Source organism: Phocoena sinus, chromosome 2, assembly GCF_008692025.1.
Source record: "Phocoena sinus isolate mPhoSin1 chromosome 2, mPhoSin1.pri, whole genome shotgun sequence".
Taxonomy (NCBI): Eukaryota; Metazoa; Chordata; class Mammalia; order Artiodactyla; family Phocoenidae; genus Phocoena; species Phocoena sinus.
Window position 1 is genome coordinate 74416208 of NC_045764.1, and position 18616 is coordinate 74434823.

At 41.6% G+C, this 18616-nt stretch overlaps 1 protein-coding gene across 3 annotated transcripts in view; it reads left to right on the forward strand.

Annotated features, from left to right (window-relative positions):
* The window catches only part of RORA (RAR related orphan receptor A), a 179929-nt gene that overhangs the window by 153376 nt on the left and 7937 nt on the right, over positions 1-18616 (forward strand). For all 3 annotated transcript variants that reach the window (XM_032622207.1, XM_032622206.1, XM_032622208.1), the window contains exons 3-6: positions 6287-6428; positions 10404-10799; positions 16609-16730; positions 18327-18459. In XM_032622207.1, coding sequence (XP_032478098.1) covers positions 6416-6428; positions 10404-10799; positions 16609-16730; positions 18327-18459 — 664 coding nt within the window. In that variant the 5' untranslated portion in view covers positions 6287-6415. The remainder of the gene's footprint in view (positions 1-6286; positions 6429-10403; positions 10800-16608; positions 16731-18326; positions 18460-18616) is intronic.

An 18616-nucleotide genomic window follows, 5' to 3' on the forward strand; every position in this document is an offset into this window, starting at 1 on the left:
CTTACCATTCTGAGCTTCATTTTTGTTATCTGCAAAATCAGAAAACTAGACCTTAACAAGGGAAGGCAGCCGAGTCTTCGGAAAGCTTTGTTAAAATGTTTGCCATACAAAATGACATTTCTTCTTTATTGACCTATAAAAATGGTGCTTTCACATTGTTCAAACTAGTTTGTATGCCTGCGACTATACTCCCAAAGGTTGTAGTTCAATAGATCTCATGTGTATTTTCTAAAAGCTCCATGGGTGATTCTCATACACCATCAGTTTGAGAACTACTGAATCTGATAATCTCTCTACTTCATTTCATCTCTAAAGGCCTATTTGTATTGTTCTAATGTACTGCAACAACTGCATGTGAGTATGCTGCCACTAGGTGGTGGTAGTGTGCCACAGTCACACCGAGTGCTGTATCTTACCCTGCAATTCATCATGGTGGCCCTCTCTGCTCAAGCCCACCATGTTTATAATGGCACATCTCCGTGTATCTTGACATCCATAAAAAGTGAACTTTTAAGAAAGCCAAAGAAGTCATTCATTAGCTCAGCTTTTAGAAATAAAACTCCAAAATTGTGTACTTAATATCTTTCCCAGCTGACTCACAGCTTCAGCACTTTCTTCTTTATGTATACCTCCTCAGTTCCACCCCAGAACTCCAAGTGCTGCCTTGTGCTGTCATTGCTCTCTGTGTGGCCTCAAGCTTCCCAGCCCCTAGAACTGGTGTCTCAGCTTACTCATTTCTCAGTGTGACCCTCTCCAGGATTGCTCCCCAGTCAGTCAAGATCCTGCTTCTGCATTTATGATCATACTTCTCCCTTGAGGAAGGAAGGTACCTACCACACTTTCTCCCTTTCTTCCTCTTCTTTCTTGCTCTTCTAATCCTTCTCCTCTTAGGTGTTCATCAGCTTTAAATACTTTATCAGTTTAACTGCCCAAATCCTCTGAGAAACCCCAAGGAATACTGAAATGAAAAGTTTTTTTGTTTGTTTGTTTTTAAGGGAAAAAAGGGAGCAGGAAAGGAAGACCAACCTCATTCTGTCTGAAATGCAAAGTTTAGTGTATCTGAGTCACCCAGGCTTACCCTCTTTCTCCCTTCACAGCTCTCACCTTATAACCCCACCTGACCCCTCCCACTTGGTATTTGATAGCTAGCCTTGTGGGCATGAATGACTCTGTCGACTTAATCCAAAAGAAAGGTCTCTTCTCTGGTTCTTAGCACTGCCATTCTCTGAACTTTCCACAGTCATTTGCTCAAATGACTCAGTGAGAAATAAATGGTGTTGTAACGAGTAAGGTGAAGCATCCATGAACAAGAAACTGTATTTAATATCCTGTGATAAACCATAATGGAAAAGAATATTTAAATAAAGAATATATATATATGTAAAACTGAATCACTTTGCTGTACAGCGGAAATTAACACAACATCGTGAATCAACTGTACATCAATAAAAAACAAACAAAAAACAAAGCTGAGGCATCCGAAGAAGTGTAGTCCTTTTCCAAACGTTGGTTCCAGCCTCAGTGCTGTCGCTCCAAGAGCATGTGGAAAACCTCGTGGATTTGCCTTGCAACTGATGGCATTTCTCAAACATCTTTAATGATAGTGATTGTGTGTCCTTGAAGTCAGTTTGTTGTTGTTATGTTTGTTTTCTAAACAAGCCAGAGTAAAAGTAACTTGAATAAATGGGGACATAATCCTCCCAGTCAGAAATGAGGGAAAAATCACGAAATCGTGAGACTGGTTTCCTCATGTGAATAACCCACATCAGGAGGTGGCAGTAGAAGAGGAATCTGTAAAATGCCTGGGCATTGGCGCCGTGGCCAGCCAAAGGGGCTAACCTGAAGGAAAACGCTAATTTCAGAGCAGATCAGTCTCGCTCTTTTGTCATGCATACCTTGTGTCTTGACACTGCCTCCTTTCAGGATTGCCTTCTATGAGAACCCCCAAGTGGGAATCCTTCTGACACCCAAAGGAAGCAGAAAAATAACAAAAGGGATAAACATGTGAGTTCTGGAATTAAACCACCTAAATTCAGATCCTGGCTTTACCCCCATGCAGGGGGGTAGGGGGGGAAAGGGGTGGGGGGCGTTCTGAGCTAGTGCCTCTCTCTCTAAGCCTCAGGTTCTTTGACCTAAAAACCAGGAAAACGATAGCAACTGCCTCGTGTTGCTCTTGTCAAGATTACGTGATGAAATCCATGTAAAGCACAAGGTGCCTAGCAAATAATAAGCTCTGTTTTAACGATTCCTGGGATTGGTTTTAATCGAGTAGGTGAGACATATAGACAAAAAATGACTGCTGTGAAGAAGGAAGTTTGTCAGATTCACAGACTTAGAGAGTGAATTTGTGGTTACCAAGGGGGAAGGGTTGTGGGGGGATAGATTGGGAGTTTGGGATTGACATGTACGCACTGCTATATTTAAAATGGATAACCAACAAGGACCTACTGTATAGCACAGGAAACTCTGCTCAATATTATGTAACAACTTAAATGGGAAAAGAATTGGAAAAAGAATAGATACATGCATATGTATAACTGAATCACTTTGCTGTACACCTGAAACTAATACAACATTGTTAATCAACTATACTCCACTATAAAATAAAAATTTTTTAAAAGAGAAGTTGGTTATAGCATAGGTCCCTTGAAACAGGAGGCACAGCATGCCACACAGAGGACCACAGTGGAAAGCACCAGGGTCAGTCAGGAGGCAGATGGAATGAGGAGGAAACATCGGAGGAGGTGGCTGGATGTTAGGGCTCTGGATCGGTTGGTCTGCATGTAAAAGGTGTGCCCCCAGGCAAGTTGTTTGCTATTTCTAGGAATTAGGTAGTCCTGGGAAGCATAATCTCTCCTGGGTCATTTGCTCCTGGGTTATCAAGACCTCAAGATGTCAAAGCATTAAAAATACAGAATAAAAAGATATGATTAATATAGACACTCATTAAGATCTCTCTTATCATCATCATCATTATCATTATCGTTATGCCCTCCCAGAATTCTCTTGTAGCAGAACAAACTAGTGGTTGTATATAGCGTCTGTGCTAACATCCTGGAATTTCATTAGTGGTGGTTTGATGTTAACTTGAGTTTAGTATGTGAAAACTAAAGAGTAGCCTTTTTTTTTCCCTTTGATAATGATCCAAGCATTATTCAAGAGCTGTGTCTAGGGGCTTCCCTGGTGGCGCAGTGGTTGAGAGTCCGCCTGCCGATGCAGGGGACACGGGTTCGTGCCCCGGTCCGGGAAGATCCCACATGCCGCGGAGCAGCTGGGCCCGTGAGCCGTGGCCGCTGAGCCTGCGTGTCCGGAGCCTGTGCTCTGCAACGGGAGAGGCCACGACAGTGAGAGGCCCGCGTATCGCAAAAAAAAAAAAAAAAAAAAGAGCTGTGTCTAGTCCTGGATTTCAGATTTTTTAAGAAAGTGGAGAAACTGGAAAGGATCCTAAGAAGAAATACTAAAGGTACAAAAGAACCTAGAAAGAAAGGTGACAGATGCTGTGATTCGGTCTGCAGACAAGGTACTGGGAGATAACTTGACAGCCTGCAAGTACTGGTTCCATTTAAAGAAAAAAGAGAGATTGTGTAGACATTCTTCATATTCGACGATTATAGAACGAAATGGAGCAGGCTCATTCAGCCTCAGTTAAAGGAGAAGAAAAATTCAGCGTCAGCTAAAGGAAAAGCAAATAATTCCTGATCCTAGGCACCTGCAGTGACAGCAAACATGGAGGGTCTGAAGGTGGTGGAGTCTCAAGAAGGTAATAAACACCTTTCAGCTTTGACAGAGATTATGTGTCTCCGACTCAACTGAATACCTAGACAGGTGACCTCTTGGTATCTCTTTCTAAGGATTATCTGCCTCTGTTACCATTTATATTTTCTTGAATTCTCTCCACTAAGCCCCAAAGAAAGCTTTACTTCTCACTTTCTTGTCAACAGAGAAAAAAAAAAAAAAAAACCCACAGCTTTTTAGATATTTTGAGAAGAGAGAGATTGCCTCACAGAAGAGGCCAGACTTGATATCAGGGAGGTTTGAAGTACAATAGACATTCTGAGACCCTGGGCCCCCAGCCTTGCCCATGTTGGTCAGTGAGCAGCCTGGCAGAGAGGTGGTAAGAGGTCAGTGCCTGTCCCTCCCATCCTAAGTTGGTTTCCAAAAGGAAAGAAATGGGAACTGAGGTCATATCCATCATAACCGTGACTTAATCCACCAAGTCCCCAGCCATCACAGAAGAAAGCAGATGTACTGAATAGTTCTTCCTGAGTAGCTCACATACCTTTCTACCCACATACTGTAGAAAAATCAGAAAGCACAGATGGACAGAAAGAAAATTAAGATCACTCATGCCCCCACCAACCAGTGCCAGCTGTTCTTTTCACTCGAGGGCATAATTTTCCAAAGTTTCTTCCATGTTAAATATATGGATTTTCCCTACAAAATTGGATTATGTTGTGTTTAGTTCTTTAGCTGTTTTTTTTTTATTCAGAAGTATATTTTTAATAACCTTTTTATGTCAATAATTGTATTTCTAAAACACCGTTTTTAAAGGTTGTTGAATGTATAGATATCCAGTATGACTCTTAACAATTCACTACTGTTGGACATTTAGCGTCTTTCTAATTTTTTTTTTCCCTTACCGATAGTGCTGTGATGAACATCCATGTAGGTAAATCTCTGTACCCTTCTTAACATTCCTTTAAAATATATTCCTTAAAGGGTAATTACTGGTTCGATGGATAGGCATGTTTTTAAGGAGTTTGATAGAACTGCCAAGTTGGCCTCTAGAAAAATCTTCTGGTGAGAGAGTGCTCTTATCAGTTTGCCCAGCACTCTGTCACTCTTGTTAGTTCTTCAGGATTTTACCTTACCTTCTCCACTAGTGTCCCCTTGGTTGGGATCATCTGTCTTTGCCATTAAAGATTTGAAGGTGACTCTACTCTTGTGTACCTTCCATGGCTCTGCTTCATAGAAATGACTCTGGTTACCTTCTTTTTTTTTTTTCAGAGTACATCCCTAGTTTGGAAAACCACTGAGAGATAAGTAAACAATCAAAAGATAACCAGAAACAAACCCCCCATATGTTTGGAAATTAAGAACTGTGCTTGTATAGATAAACAACAATATCCTACTGTATAGAAGAGGGAACTATATATATATATATATATATATATATATACACACACACACACACACACACACACACACACACACATACATATATATGTAACTGAATCACTTTGCTGTACACCAGAAACTAATACAACATTGTAAATCAACTATACTTCAACTTTTAAAAATGTGCTTTTCAAGAACATATGGATTAAAGAAGAAAGCTGTTGAAAACTAGAGCATATTTCAGGTTGAATAATCATGAAAATACTGCATAGCAGAACTTGTGGGTTGCTGCCAAAACGTAACTAAAAGGAACCCTTGCAGCTTTAAGAAAAGAAACAGCAGTGAAAATTAATGAGCTACTAAGAATCCAGCTCAAGAAATCAGCAAAAATGAATGGATCAATGAGTGAATGAATTAGTGAAATCCTTGAGGTCAGTACTCCTTACGCATCTTAGTACAGCTCCTTATTTCCAAAACAGTGCTTAGTAAGTGGAACTTGATGAACATCAGATTGGATTTGTTCAATCTTCAAGGCCATGATTCTAAACACAGGGTATTTCCAAACTGTCAAGGGTAGAGTATTCCCAGTCTGATTGATCTGCCAAGATAATCCTTCCAAGTGTCACTTAACTTCTTGGGGCAGTAGATTCTGACTTGAGGAATGGAAGACGCCTAAAAGATGGTGGATTTACGTGGTCTGGTTGAGATGAGCACAGTGTACCAGGATCGCAGCCACCTGGGTTATGGTGAGGCTGCATCTTCTTATCTCTGGACACCCCAGAAGAGTGTTTTGTGTGTATTCTACTAAAAATGTTTTGGAGATAAAGGTTAAAGATAAGTGCCTTGGTACCGTTTCATTAAGCACACAGCCTTTGATCATCAGAGACCAAGAAGAGGGCCCAATCCTGTGCCTTCTACATAGGCAGCTGTCTGCTGCAGTTAAAGAAAGCTTTGCATGTGTAAGGGACACAGGATTGGGCTCTGGGGATCAATTTTACTCGAGGAAAAAGAAGTGACTTTAATTTCATTAATGGTCTCCAGGATGACTGTGCTACCAGTTTAATTCTCCATTAAATGTGCATGCTGCGTGGCGCTCCGTTTCTTGCCTTTAGTATCATTCAGCTCCAGCTGACACTAACCTGTTTTCTATTTCATAACTGAATCACAGGGCTTTTTCAGGAGAAGTCAGCAAAGCAATGCCACCTACTCCTGTCCTCGTCAGAAGAACTGTTTGATTGATCGAACCAGTAGGAACCGCTGCCAACACTGTCGATTACAGAAATGCCTTGCCGTGGGGATGTCTCGAGATGGTGAGCACCCGGATCTGCCAGAATATGTCCCCTCTGTCCCTCGACCCCCTCCACCCCTCCCTCCTCTGGCGGCTTTGTGGGTGTCACAGCAGTTACTTCTCCTCCATAAACCATTCCAGTCAGTTCACTGGCTGATGGGGGGCTGGGGGCAGGGGTGGCATGGAGGAGAATTGTCTGTGTGGTCAGAACACCTTCAGATTTTTGACGTTTAAAACAGGGGTCCCTTGGGCTTCCCTGGTGGCGCAGTGGTTGAGAGTCCGCCTGCCGATGCAGGGGACACGGGTGCGTGCCCCGGTCCGGGAAGATCCCACATGCCGCGGAGCGGCTGGGCCCGTGAAGCCATGGCCGCTGAGCCTGCGCGTCAGGAGCCTGTGCTCCGCGGCGGGAGAGGCCGCAACAGTGAGAGGCCCGTGTACCGCAAAAAAAAAAAAAAAAAACAGGGGTCCCCAACCCCCAGACCATGGACCATTACCAGTTAGGAACTGGGCCGCACAGCAGGAGGTGAGCGGCAGGCCAGCAAGCGAGTGAAGCTTCATCTGCCGCTCCCTCATCGCTCGCATTCCCGCCTGATCTCCCCTCTCCCCCGTCCGTGGAAAAATGTTCTTCTATGAAACCAGTCCCTGGTGCCAGAAAGGTTAGGGACTACTGGTTTAAAACATTACATGTGGATGAATTGATGGAAGGTAAGTGTTAACCTGAGGGTCTTAAAAAGGATACCTTCTAGAAGCATTTTTCCCCACAGAAAACACAAGCCAGAGCTAATTGTTACATGTCTTACACTAGTAAGGTTATTGGCAGTTGGGATGAATTAGCTTTTATGCTAACTGGATGCAAAGTCAAACGTTTGTACATACAGTATGTGTGAAAATAATGCAAAGCATGCCCAAGTGACAAATGTTCTTTTCATTAAGCGAAGCTATTTTAAGAACTAGAGACCATCTACCATTTATTTGCAAAACAGTTCAGGATCTTCCTGGAAAACTGTCTTAAGTGCACGGAATAATCAACACCAGATTTCAAGACTATTCTTATATAAGGAAATTGGGCAGTTAGTGTAGTGGATACATTTTAAGGACTTTTCCAAATATACTGGCTGGCTGGTTCTCTTGAGAGATCTCTTTGAAGGAAACATCTCTTCCAGTGGAGTTTCAGCCTGTGGAAAAATAACTTCAGACTGCTGGGCAGGCATTCTTTTTTTTTTTTTTTTTTTTTTTTTTTTTGTGGTACGCGGGCCTCTCACTGCTGTGGTCTCTCCCGTTGTGTAGCACAGCCTCTGGACGCGCAGGCTCAGCGGCCATGGCTCATGGGCCCAGCCGCTCCGCGGCACGTGGGATCTTCCCGGACCGGGGCACGAACCCGTGTCCCCTGCATCGGCAGGCAGACTCCCAACCACTGCGCCACCAGGGAAGCCCTGGGCAGGCATTCTGAAGGTCTCCTTTCCGCATAATCAGATGTTCTTGGGGCCTGTGGACCCACGCAGGCACAAGTTGTACACAGGGTGACCTCTTAGAATTTGTAGGACCAAAGTGAAGTTTTGGGGATTGGAAGATGCAAATCACAGAACTTACACAGTATTCTCAGAAATCCTGTGATACGCAGCTCTGCAGATTTCATCTTCCAGTGGCACTAAACTCACGAAATTAGGTATATCTCTTATGAATCTGTAAGTTAAAAATCACAAGTTGTGTGTGTATTTTCTCAAGACCCAATCCAGGGACTTCCCTGGCAGTCCTGTGGTTAGGGCTCTGGGCTTCCACTGCAGGGGGCGTGGGTTCGATCCCTGGTCAGGGAACAAAGATCCCACAAGACGCACAGCACAGCCAAAAACAAAAAAAAGCCTGATCCATTCATTTCACTTATGGGTTGGTATGATTACTGTTGTTAATATTAAGAAAACAGTTAAAACACAATTCAGAGTCATAGCAGAACAAATTTCCCCTATGGGTATTAATCCCCTTGGGGGTTCCAGAGTATTCTTTTCAAAAAAAATTAAGTACCTTCAGTATGCCTTGTGGAGATTTCTCGTATAAGTGACAGCACACTTTGTTGTGGACTTGGAGTGAGTCTGGGGACTTATACAATTATAGGCCTGAAATTCAGAGCCTACATCAGCCTGACTGCTATCTAACCAGCCCCACCCAAGTTTGTCACCTGAGTTGTGGAAACTGGAAATTGACCAGAATCCAGCTCACTTGTTTCCTCTGTACAAAATGAAAGCACATCCTCCTTGGCAGGAAAAAGATCCACCAGCTGGCCTGGACAGTGGGCCCTGATTCCCAACTTCACTTCCATCTATCCTGCCTCCTGCCCCAAGAGTCATAGCATTATGTTGATGGGCAGATGGGTGAATTCATCCACCTGGTCAGGTATCAATTTAACCATAATCAATTAGGAGGTTTTAATCCGTCCAGCAGCGGCTTTATCTACACATACAGAGTCAGGCTGAGAAATAAATGGGTTAGTGGGGGGTTCAGACCAGGAAATCACAGGATTTTTTTTCTCAATTATCTGGGTGTTTTAGGAGAAATCATTTGGGATTCTAAATGAACTGGAAAATTACTCCAGTCACTGTTCCACTTTAAATATGGGAACACATCTCACGGAGAAGGGCTGCACACACAATTTCTCCCAATGGGGATCTTCCACAGAGTCTGCCCTTTCCAAAATTCTGATATTCTTTTTACTTGAGGCTAAATGAGTACAGCAGAAAGTGTCCTTTAAAGACGGATCCAAGGCATGGAAGCAACCTAAGTGTCCGTCGACAAATGAATGGATGTAGAAGATGTGGCACATATATGCAATGGAATATTACTCAGCCATTAAAAGAAACGAAATTGTTATTTGTAGTGAGGTGGATGGACCTAGAGTCTCTCATACAGAGTGAAATAAGTCAGAAAGAGAAAAAGAAATACCGTATGCTAACACATATATATGGAATCTTAAAAAAAAAAAAAAAAAAGGTTCTGAAGAACCTAGGGGCAGGACAGGAATAAAGACACAGACATAGAGAATGGACTTGAGGACACGGGAAGGGGGAAGGGTAAACTGGGACGAAGTGAGAGAGTGGCATGGACAAATATATACACCACCAAATGTAAAATAGCTAGCTAGTGGGAAGCAGCTGCATAGCAGAGGGAGATCAGCTCGGTGCTTTGTGACCACCTAGAGGGGTGGGATAGGGATGGTGGGAGGGAGATGCAAGAGGGAGGAGACATGGGGATATATGTATACATATAGCCGATTTACTTTGTGATACAGCAGAAACTAACACACCATTGTAAAGCAATTATACTCCAATAAAGATGTTAAAAGAATAATAGTAATTTTAAAAAGACAGGTCCAAGGGTCTCACAGGGACCTCAAGACCCAGGAGCAAGAGAGGGCATAGACTCAAGAGATGTAATTCATGGAATTGCAAATGCTTCGTCCAGTCTGTTGAGCTTTCTCAAGGAAGCCCCAGATTTGGCCGTTTGATCAGGAAGAAACTCATGTGAGCATACGGATTAGTGAAATGAGTGCAAGTTGAGGTTTGACTGCTTGTGCCCAATAACACCTCCGTGAGTCTGTGCGTCCCTGTGCTCTGGTCTGAACACTGGGAAAAGAAACATCTAGACCATCTACCTTGGGTAGAGAGGGAACAAGCCCATTAAGTCGCATTTCAGTAGCTCCTACTGAGCCTGGGATTGTGTGACAGCACAAAAACGTAGGTGGTCATTGCTCTGGGTCTCTTGTACCAGCCCTGGGTCTGTTTCTGAAACGCAGCTGCTCTGGGATGTTTCTTTGCTGTTTGGGATGTGGAACAAGCCTGTGTGAGGTGGGACCATTTATTTTCACCTCAGGATCACGTCCTTACTTTGTGGTTGTGTGGTTTTTGATGGAATTGTCTGCAACTTCAAAGGAACTCCTAAAGCATGTTGGAGAGGATCATGGAGAAAAGCGTGTTGTATATGGTGTGTCTTGGCTTTTTTCTTCCAGCTGTAAAATTTGGCCGCATGTCGAAAAAACAACGAGACAGCTTGTACGCAGAAGTACAGAAACACCGGATGCAGCAGCAGCAGCGAGACCACCAACAGCAGCCTGGAGAGGCCGAGCCGCTGACTCCCACCTACAGCATCTCGGCCAATGGGCTTACGGAGCTTCACGACGACCTCAGCAGCTACATTGACGGGCACACCCCCGAGGGCAGCAAGGCAGACTCTGCCGTCAGCAGCTTCTACCTGGACATACAGCCTTCCCCGGACCAGTCAGGTCTTGATATCAACGGAATCAAACCAGAACCAATATGTGACTACACACCAGCATCAGGCTTCTTTCCCTACTGCTCTTTCACCAATGGAGAGACGTCCCCAACTGTGTCCATGGCAGAACTAGGTAATGGCTTCCGTGTTTCCATTGGGATGGACTACTTGTGCCGTTTGAAGGAAATGGGATTTGTCTGACTTTCCTTTAATGAGTTATGTTATTAAAATGATGCATCTAGAAGGGCGAGTCACCTTTACCATTTGGACCACTTCATAATTCCAACCTGCCCCCTTGGTTTTGACTGTCCACTGTTTCCCATCATATATCCAAGAAACTCAGTGACCGCTCAGCATCAGAGCTGAGACAATATGAACTTAAAGCAGTCTTTAAATTCCACAGAAAACTGTAAGTTCAGGGAATGGCCCCATTAACTCCACTGATTTAGTTATGTTCTAAGTATTGCTTTATACCAAAAGTTATAAAAATAGCAACCCACAGACTTAACCTGGCACATAGACATGGGTTTTTGACCAGTGCAGAGCTTTACAATTTTTGAATTGGTTGCTAAAATTTTAAACCTGGACAATTCCACCTGAAAGTTCAGATTTTCAGTTTCTTGTGGAAGGAAAAAAAAAACATGATCTAGTTACACTGGACCAGCATTTGGGAATGGCAACAACCAACTGGTACCACTTAGGGCCTAACGCCTTGAAATGGGCCCATCCCACTCTCGGCATTTATATCCCTGCTCAGTCCCCGTATGCATCTAAGTTTTGCAACTCTGACACATTCTATAATCGTTAAAGGGAAATTGGCTTCTTTATTTGCCAAAATGTTTTGGTGATGGATATTAATGCAAAACTGATGTATGTCATAGAAGACTCACCATGCCAAAAAAAACCCCACAAAAACCTGTCATTTCCTTATTCCTGTGACATTGGTGCTTCTTGGGAGATGTGACCTAGAAATGTTAACACAGACAATGGAAAACTTTTCATTTCAAGGAAGTTGTGTTATAACATCCTCTGTTATATTTAATCGATTTTTAAGTACAGCACTATTATTAGAGAAACTTTGATAAGGACCTTTACTGTTTGAGAATTTGATCTACTCCTCCCCATGGTTCCTCACACAAGGTTATAATCCTTTGGGATATTTCAATTAGTTGCTATGAAGATGACTAAGTTAAGACGAAGAGAGAAGGAAGACTTCACATGGAAAAGAACCAGCAGGTTCTGACTTGAGCACAGACGTCCTTAGTTCACAGAAATAACAGTTGTGTTCTTTAGACGGTTTCTCCACCTCTGTACCCCATAAAACATTTTTAAAGTGAAATTTATATTTCCAGTAAAATCTTTCTCCAAATAGAACAAATTGAATGTTCTTTACGGTTTTTACACAAGCACCTCTTTATGGGTCTAAATTTAAATCCTCAGGAGCAGGGACATTTTAAGCCTGGTCTTTAACCACTGAACAGCATTAAAGGTGTATCACAGCTCTTTTGATTAACAGAGAAACCTCTGAACTAGAAGCCAAGCTGAGCCAGAGCTAGGCTTGATTTTTTTTTTTTTTTTTTCTTGAACTAGAACAAAAACCTTCCGTTTTTGTCGTGAGATCTTGGTTGACTGAGCCTTAAGCAGAGCTGTAATGAAAGTAAAATTTTCAGAAATGAATAAGGATTTGATTGAAAACTGACATGATACAGTGAAAAATGACCTAGCTCGCTTTAGGTTTGCTTCTACTTTATCATAAATACTAGTGAATCTATGCCATTTGCTTGTCGAATGTTCAACCCAGAAATAAACTCACACCGCTTGGCCTAAGTGTGTCCCTTGAACATGGCACTTGGGCTAAATGTGCACTAATACCTGAGTGGAGCCAGAAGTGGCTCAGCCGATTTCCCCAGCCCCTCCTTCACCCACAAATCCCTTTCCTCTTCTACAGCTGTCACCTCCCAGTGAGTCTGAGAGCCCTGTGCCCTCATCCATTCTCCATGTTCTCCTAAGCTACGGATTTTTCACACGTAATTGTGGCATTTTTTTCCACGATGAATAAAACTAACTCATCGCTAGGATTTGCCCCAAACCCAAAACTAAACAAGAATTTTGTTGAAAGGGATATAATGGAGCTCTGATTTTCTGTCCCATTTAGAGGTGCAAAATAGTTTGAGGAGCTAAGAGTAGCGTAAAAGCAGCCAGAGACCTTGCTGCTACTTCTTCAAAGCTCTCTGAAGTTCCCTGACATTTCCTTGGGGGCTTAAGTCCGACTCTTTCTTTAACTAACTTGACTTCATTTTAGGCTAAATTTTATCATCAGATTTGAAACAAATGAAACCATTTGTGCAATTGGAAAATAAATTGTAAATTAACATATCCTAAGCTCAGTTCTATCTTTCAACAATAGTACCTACTAATCCATTACCATTAGTGGAAATACATCTGCATTCCTGGCTATGAAATTTTGCCCTTGATGTACACTTAGTACCTGAATTATACATTCCAGATAAACTACCTAGGTTCCTTTTTTAAAAAAAGCTAACTGGGGAATTCCCTGGCAGTCCAGCGTTAGGACTCAGTGCTTTCACTGCCATGGGCCCAGGTTCCATCCCTGGTCGGGGAACTAAGATCCCGCCAAGCTGAGCTGCACAGCCAAAAGAAATAAAAAATAAAAAAGCTAACTGCACTTATGACTATAATTAATAACTAAAGCCTTGTACATAAGAGATAACAGATATGTTGGGCAAAGCATGAGACAAGAAGTCAGCTTCTGTGGGTTGTGGTCCTAGCTTTGCTGTAGGTTGTACAACCTAGTATAAGTCATGTTACCTCTGCAAGCTGCAGTCTCCCTACCCATGGACTATAAAGATTCAGAGCATAGACTCTGGAGCCAAATTGTGTATGTTTGAATCACTGCCCACTTGCCAACTATGACACCTTGAAAAGTCACTTTACCTCACTGTGGCTTGGTTTTTTCATCTGTAAAATGGAGATAATACTAGTATCTTCCCCCTAGAGTTGTCGTGAAGATTAAGAAAAGATTTTTGTGTGTATATATATATATATATATATAAAATGTATATATATATATATATATATATAAAATGTATATATATATAGATGTAGTAGGTATATTATATTAGTCTGTTATATGAGTCTATGTTATATAGAGTTTACATAGTAAACTCTACCTAAGTGTTAACTTTTATCATCATTGTTAATGTTATTATCTACAAAGCGATGAGAGTTTGGACTAGATGATACCTAAAGTTCCATACCACTGTGAAAATCTGTGACTTTCTCAGAAGACAGGATTTTCCATCTGAAGTATCTAGACCTTGGCTGTCCTGATGAAGCCATCATAGTTGAGGAGGTGAACTGATTTGCCTGTCACAAAGTGAGTTACCCAACTGAGCTCAGAACAGAAACCGGGTCTCCTAACTCCTACCTAGTTCCAAGGTATTTCACTATTCCAGACTGTTTGTCTGAGAGACCACACTAACTTCTTAGCTTTTACTCAGTCTGACCATATTCTCCTTTGCTGAAATGGAGACTTAAAAACAGCACAGTGTCTAAAATCTTACACTTGCCAAATCAAGTATGAATTTTGATCAAAGGCAGCTGGTGAGAATGCAGCCACTGCCCTCTACTGGTCATTGGACATTGCATCATTTGTTGTCGCTTCTAAAAGCTGGACTCAAATAGGTAGGGATGGGTGGGGACAATTTTTAGGATGAAGTGAAACAAGAAGATGCTGACCATATTAACTGGAAACAGAGCATGATCTGGAAGAGAATACTGTGAGCTTCTTCCCATTCTTCCCTTCCTAGGATTCTCCCAGCTTCCCTGTGAACACTTTGCCTTCATCATTTCTTTCATATTTACAAAAATTGAATTTACTATGTACACACTTATTTTCTTGTTTCTGATTCCCCATTATTTTGTCTTTATTCCCCTCTTCTCTTCACACACGTCACTGATTCTAAAACATAGACATAATTTCTTTCTCTCTCTCAGTTTCTGTCTCCTTTTTTTTCTTTTGTTTATGTTTTATTTTTTATGATATTTACTTATGTTGTTTTCATGTCTGTGTGTCGCCAAGTAGAGCTGTTAAGGTTTATTGTGCTTCAGTGTTTCAGAATCTCTGAGGAGGTTCTAGTCTCGAGCTTTGTTTAGGTGAACCTGCTCTGTTTTCACACAAACAAATCTGATTCTGTTTGACGTAAGCAGTAACAAATTTCCAAACAGACACTCTTACTAGTGTTGCTAAGTTTGCCCTCAGCACCACTGTTTTAAATAACTTTCCTATTATATATTCAAGACCCTGGGAGGGGCATCACTTTGAGGTATGGTTTTGTATTCTTGGAGTCTTGTCAGTTCTTCTTTTAAAATACTTCTTGAGTTGTCCTTCCCTTCCATAACAATTATTAGCAACCTATTTCAAGCTCTTAGTCCCTTACATCTAGATTTCAGCAGCCTTCTAATTGATCCTCCTGCCTCCAGTCCACCAATGACAAAACTGCTTGTTCTGTTTCCCCAAATACAGTGTTCAGCATGTCAGCTCCCTCTTGAGACTCCTGCTGACTCCTTTTGTTGATCAAGTCCATACTCTCAGTCTCAACATTCAAGATCCTTCAGGATGTGGACTCTTCTCTACCCATATTTCTGTTTTGACACCATCACTTTATCACATCTTCCTGTCTCCTGTAGATGCCATATCCATTCTTTCATCTACCATCCCTTGAACGTGGAACTGGTCCACTGCCTCACACACTGGCCTCTGCCTACCAAATCCTCCCCTTCCTTCAGGGGCCAATCCAAATGTTCCTCTTCTGTCAAGAAGCATCCCCTAACTCCCCTCATCTCTCTGATAGCACCTATTATGTTTTTATTTTTCTTTCTCTTCTAGTAGAATTCAACTTCATGCTTTATTGTCTAGTGTCTTGAATTGTCCTTTCAGCATGTATGTACATGTTCACCAGATTATAAGTCCCTAGAGAAACTTATTTGGCATCTATTTCTTTTAATGTCTTCAAATTCGGTACACTTCAGGATAATAAGAGCAAATGTTTATGTAGCAGATGCTATGTTATCCTCTCTATTCTAAGTGCTCAACTCACTTAATTTTCACAGATGCCCTATGATAAATAGGAAATTAGGTACTATTTTCCTCATTTTACAAATAAAGAGACCTAAGCGCAGAGAGGTTAAGTAACTTACCCAAGATCACACAGCTACTAAGTAGCAGAGCTGAGATTCAAACCCAAGCAGTCTGGGTCCAGAGTCCATCTCATCTCTTAACCACCACACTAATATATATATATATATATATATATATATATATATATATATATATATATATGTGTGTGTGTGTGTGTGTGTGTGTGTGTGTGTATGTGTATATATATATATATATATGTGTGTGTGTGTGTATGTATATATAGTGACATAGTAGGCTTCAGTAATGCTTGTTCTGCCATTTTTGCAGGAAAAACGAAAGAAATACGTAGTTGTTGTCCCCCCAAAAATACCATTTTCTAATTTTTCAAGAGTAATCCTCCACCAGTCAATGTATATGGCAGATCTGTCTTCATAAAAATACCAAATACAGGTCATGTCAGTCATTTTTCACACTTCTCTAGGTCAATATTTTCAACTCCAACATTCACTCCCAGATGCTGGTGTAAAGGCACAGAGAAGGTCAGTTCAGGAGGGTCTTTGAAGATGCCAAGCCTTATTGCTAAATGTTGGCTTTGCCTGTCCTTTATCCTCATGTCCCCAAATATAGAATAGTTCCAAATTGCTTACTTAAATATGTCGAGCTCATTAAAACTGGTTCAGCCATGTTGCTTTATAGTTGTTACTTTTTAAATCAGATATTAAGTAAGGAAAACCCTGAAGAACTTGGCTTTTCATGCTGTGATCTCCTGTTTTCTCCTTAGAACACCTTGCACAGAATATATCTAAATCACATCTGGAAACTTGCCAATACTTGAGAGAAGAGCTCCAGCAGATAACGTGGCAGACCTTTCTGCAGGAGGAGATTGAGAATTACCAAAACAAGGTAGACTGAAGAATTTTACCTAAGATTGAGGCAATGTTGGGAAGGGTGTTTGTGCAGGAGGTTTGAATACAAACAGACCAAAGAATGAATGTTTTTCATCAGATAGCAGATTTCTATTTAAAAATCTTTTTTCCAGAGCTGATCACGTTCTTGGGGCTTTATCACCTTATTGAGATGTCAGTGTGCGAAATTTCAGAAATAGCACACAGATTCTATTGTTCCTATAACTATACACATATGTCCTATCATTTGTCAACAGGGAGCTAGATTAAGGAGATTCCAAAAGGCTCAAAGAATTGGGATTTGTCCCGATATCACAATGGAAGATTTCACGGTCCAGAAGTTGATGTAAAATAATCTCAGCCTCATGGTTCCGAAGTTTAAAAGGAGGAGTTTAGAGAATATGTGTAAGAAAAAGTTTGGAAGCTATGATTCTAATTCCAGTCTGAATCTAGCAACGTGAGGCTGACGAGTAGTACTGCCAGTTACCTTTTTCTGTAAAACAGTCTGATCAACAAATTACCTAAATGGGAGGGCAGGGCTGGAGAAGGAGGACTTTTAATTTTCCATTCTGCCTTTAGTAAAAGAAAATGCTGTGATTTTTCCCAATAATCATAGAAATTCAGGCTTAGGAAGTACCGTAGAGATTATCAAGGTTAATCCTCTCCTTCGTTTTACATATGAGGAAACGAGCATCCCTTGGCACATGGCTGAGAGTGAAAACATCAGGACTAGACCAAGAGTCCTGGTTCCTAATTCAGTGTTTCTTCCATCCTGTTGTATTGGTAGAAACAGTCTTAAACTAAGATTGGGGAAATAAGTGAGCAACAAGATGGATCCAGGTTAGCCTGTAACTAAATTGGAGAGTGGGTATATAAAAGGAATTAAACAGGACAGGTTGCGGGAATAGCAGTGCATCACCTTGTTTACCTTTGAGATAGCAGGTAGCACCAGCCACCAGAATTACAAAGGGAAGCAAGAAAGCAGTAAACAGCAGCAAGGTGTGTGAAATGGGATTCAGAGTCAGAAATGCTGGGATTTGAATCCCACCTCCAGTACCTCTTAGCTGTGAAACCTCTGTGAGCATTTGTGTCCATTTATGGGAAATGGAAAAACATTCTTGTGAAAATGAAACGAGACAAGGATGTCATAAAGCACTCAGCTCATAGCAGGTGCACAATAAGTATAACTGACTCCCCTTTTCTTCCCTTCCCCCAGTAAAGTGGTGTGAAATTCCCCAAGGCAAAATAATTGCTTATAAGGAGATGCTACTTTGCTACTCTCCGTGGCCCAGGGTTAAATCAGTGGCGTGAGTTGCTTTCTTGACTCCCGTTTTCATCTTCTGCTGCATGTATGCTCATAACATCTTCCCCCTGTCCCTTTGCCACCAAAATGGTAAGAGAGGAATTGGAGGAAACCAGGAAGAACTTGGAAGCAGTCATTATAACGGAAGTAACTGGCCAACTGATTATTTTTAAATCCTCTAGCTTTTTTGGATCCATTTCCAAAGAAGGATTTTACACAACAGGAACAGTTAAAACAACTGTGTCAAGGGTATGGGTAATGGGGATGTTAATGTGTTTCCCTCTTCAACAGCAGCGGGAGGTAATGTGGCAGTTGTGTGCCATCAAAATTACAGAAGCTATACAGTATGTGGTGGAGTTTGCCAAACGCATTGATGGATTTATGGAACTGTGTCAAAACGATCAAATTGTGCTTCTCAAAGCAGGTATGTGCTTTGCAAGTGAATTTTGAGATCTCTGACTAACCTGCTTTCACCGGCTTATTAAAGAAATGCTTGGTAAGGAAGGTGTCGAGAACAGTTTTTCTCCAAATGATAATAGCTCAGTTTCTCTTAGCAGAAACTGAGAGGTTGTTTTTTTTTT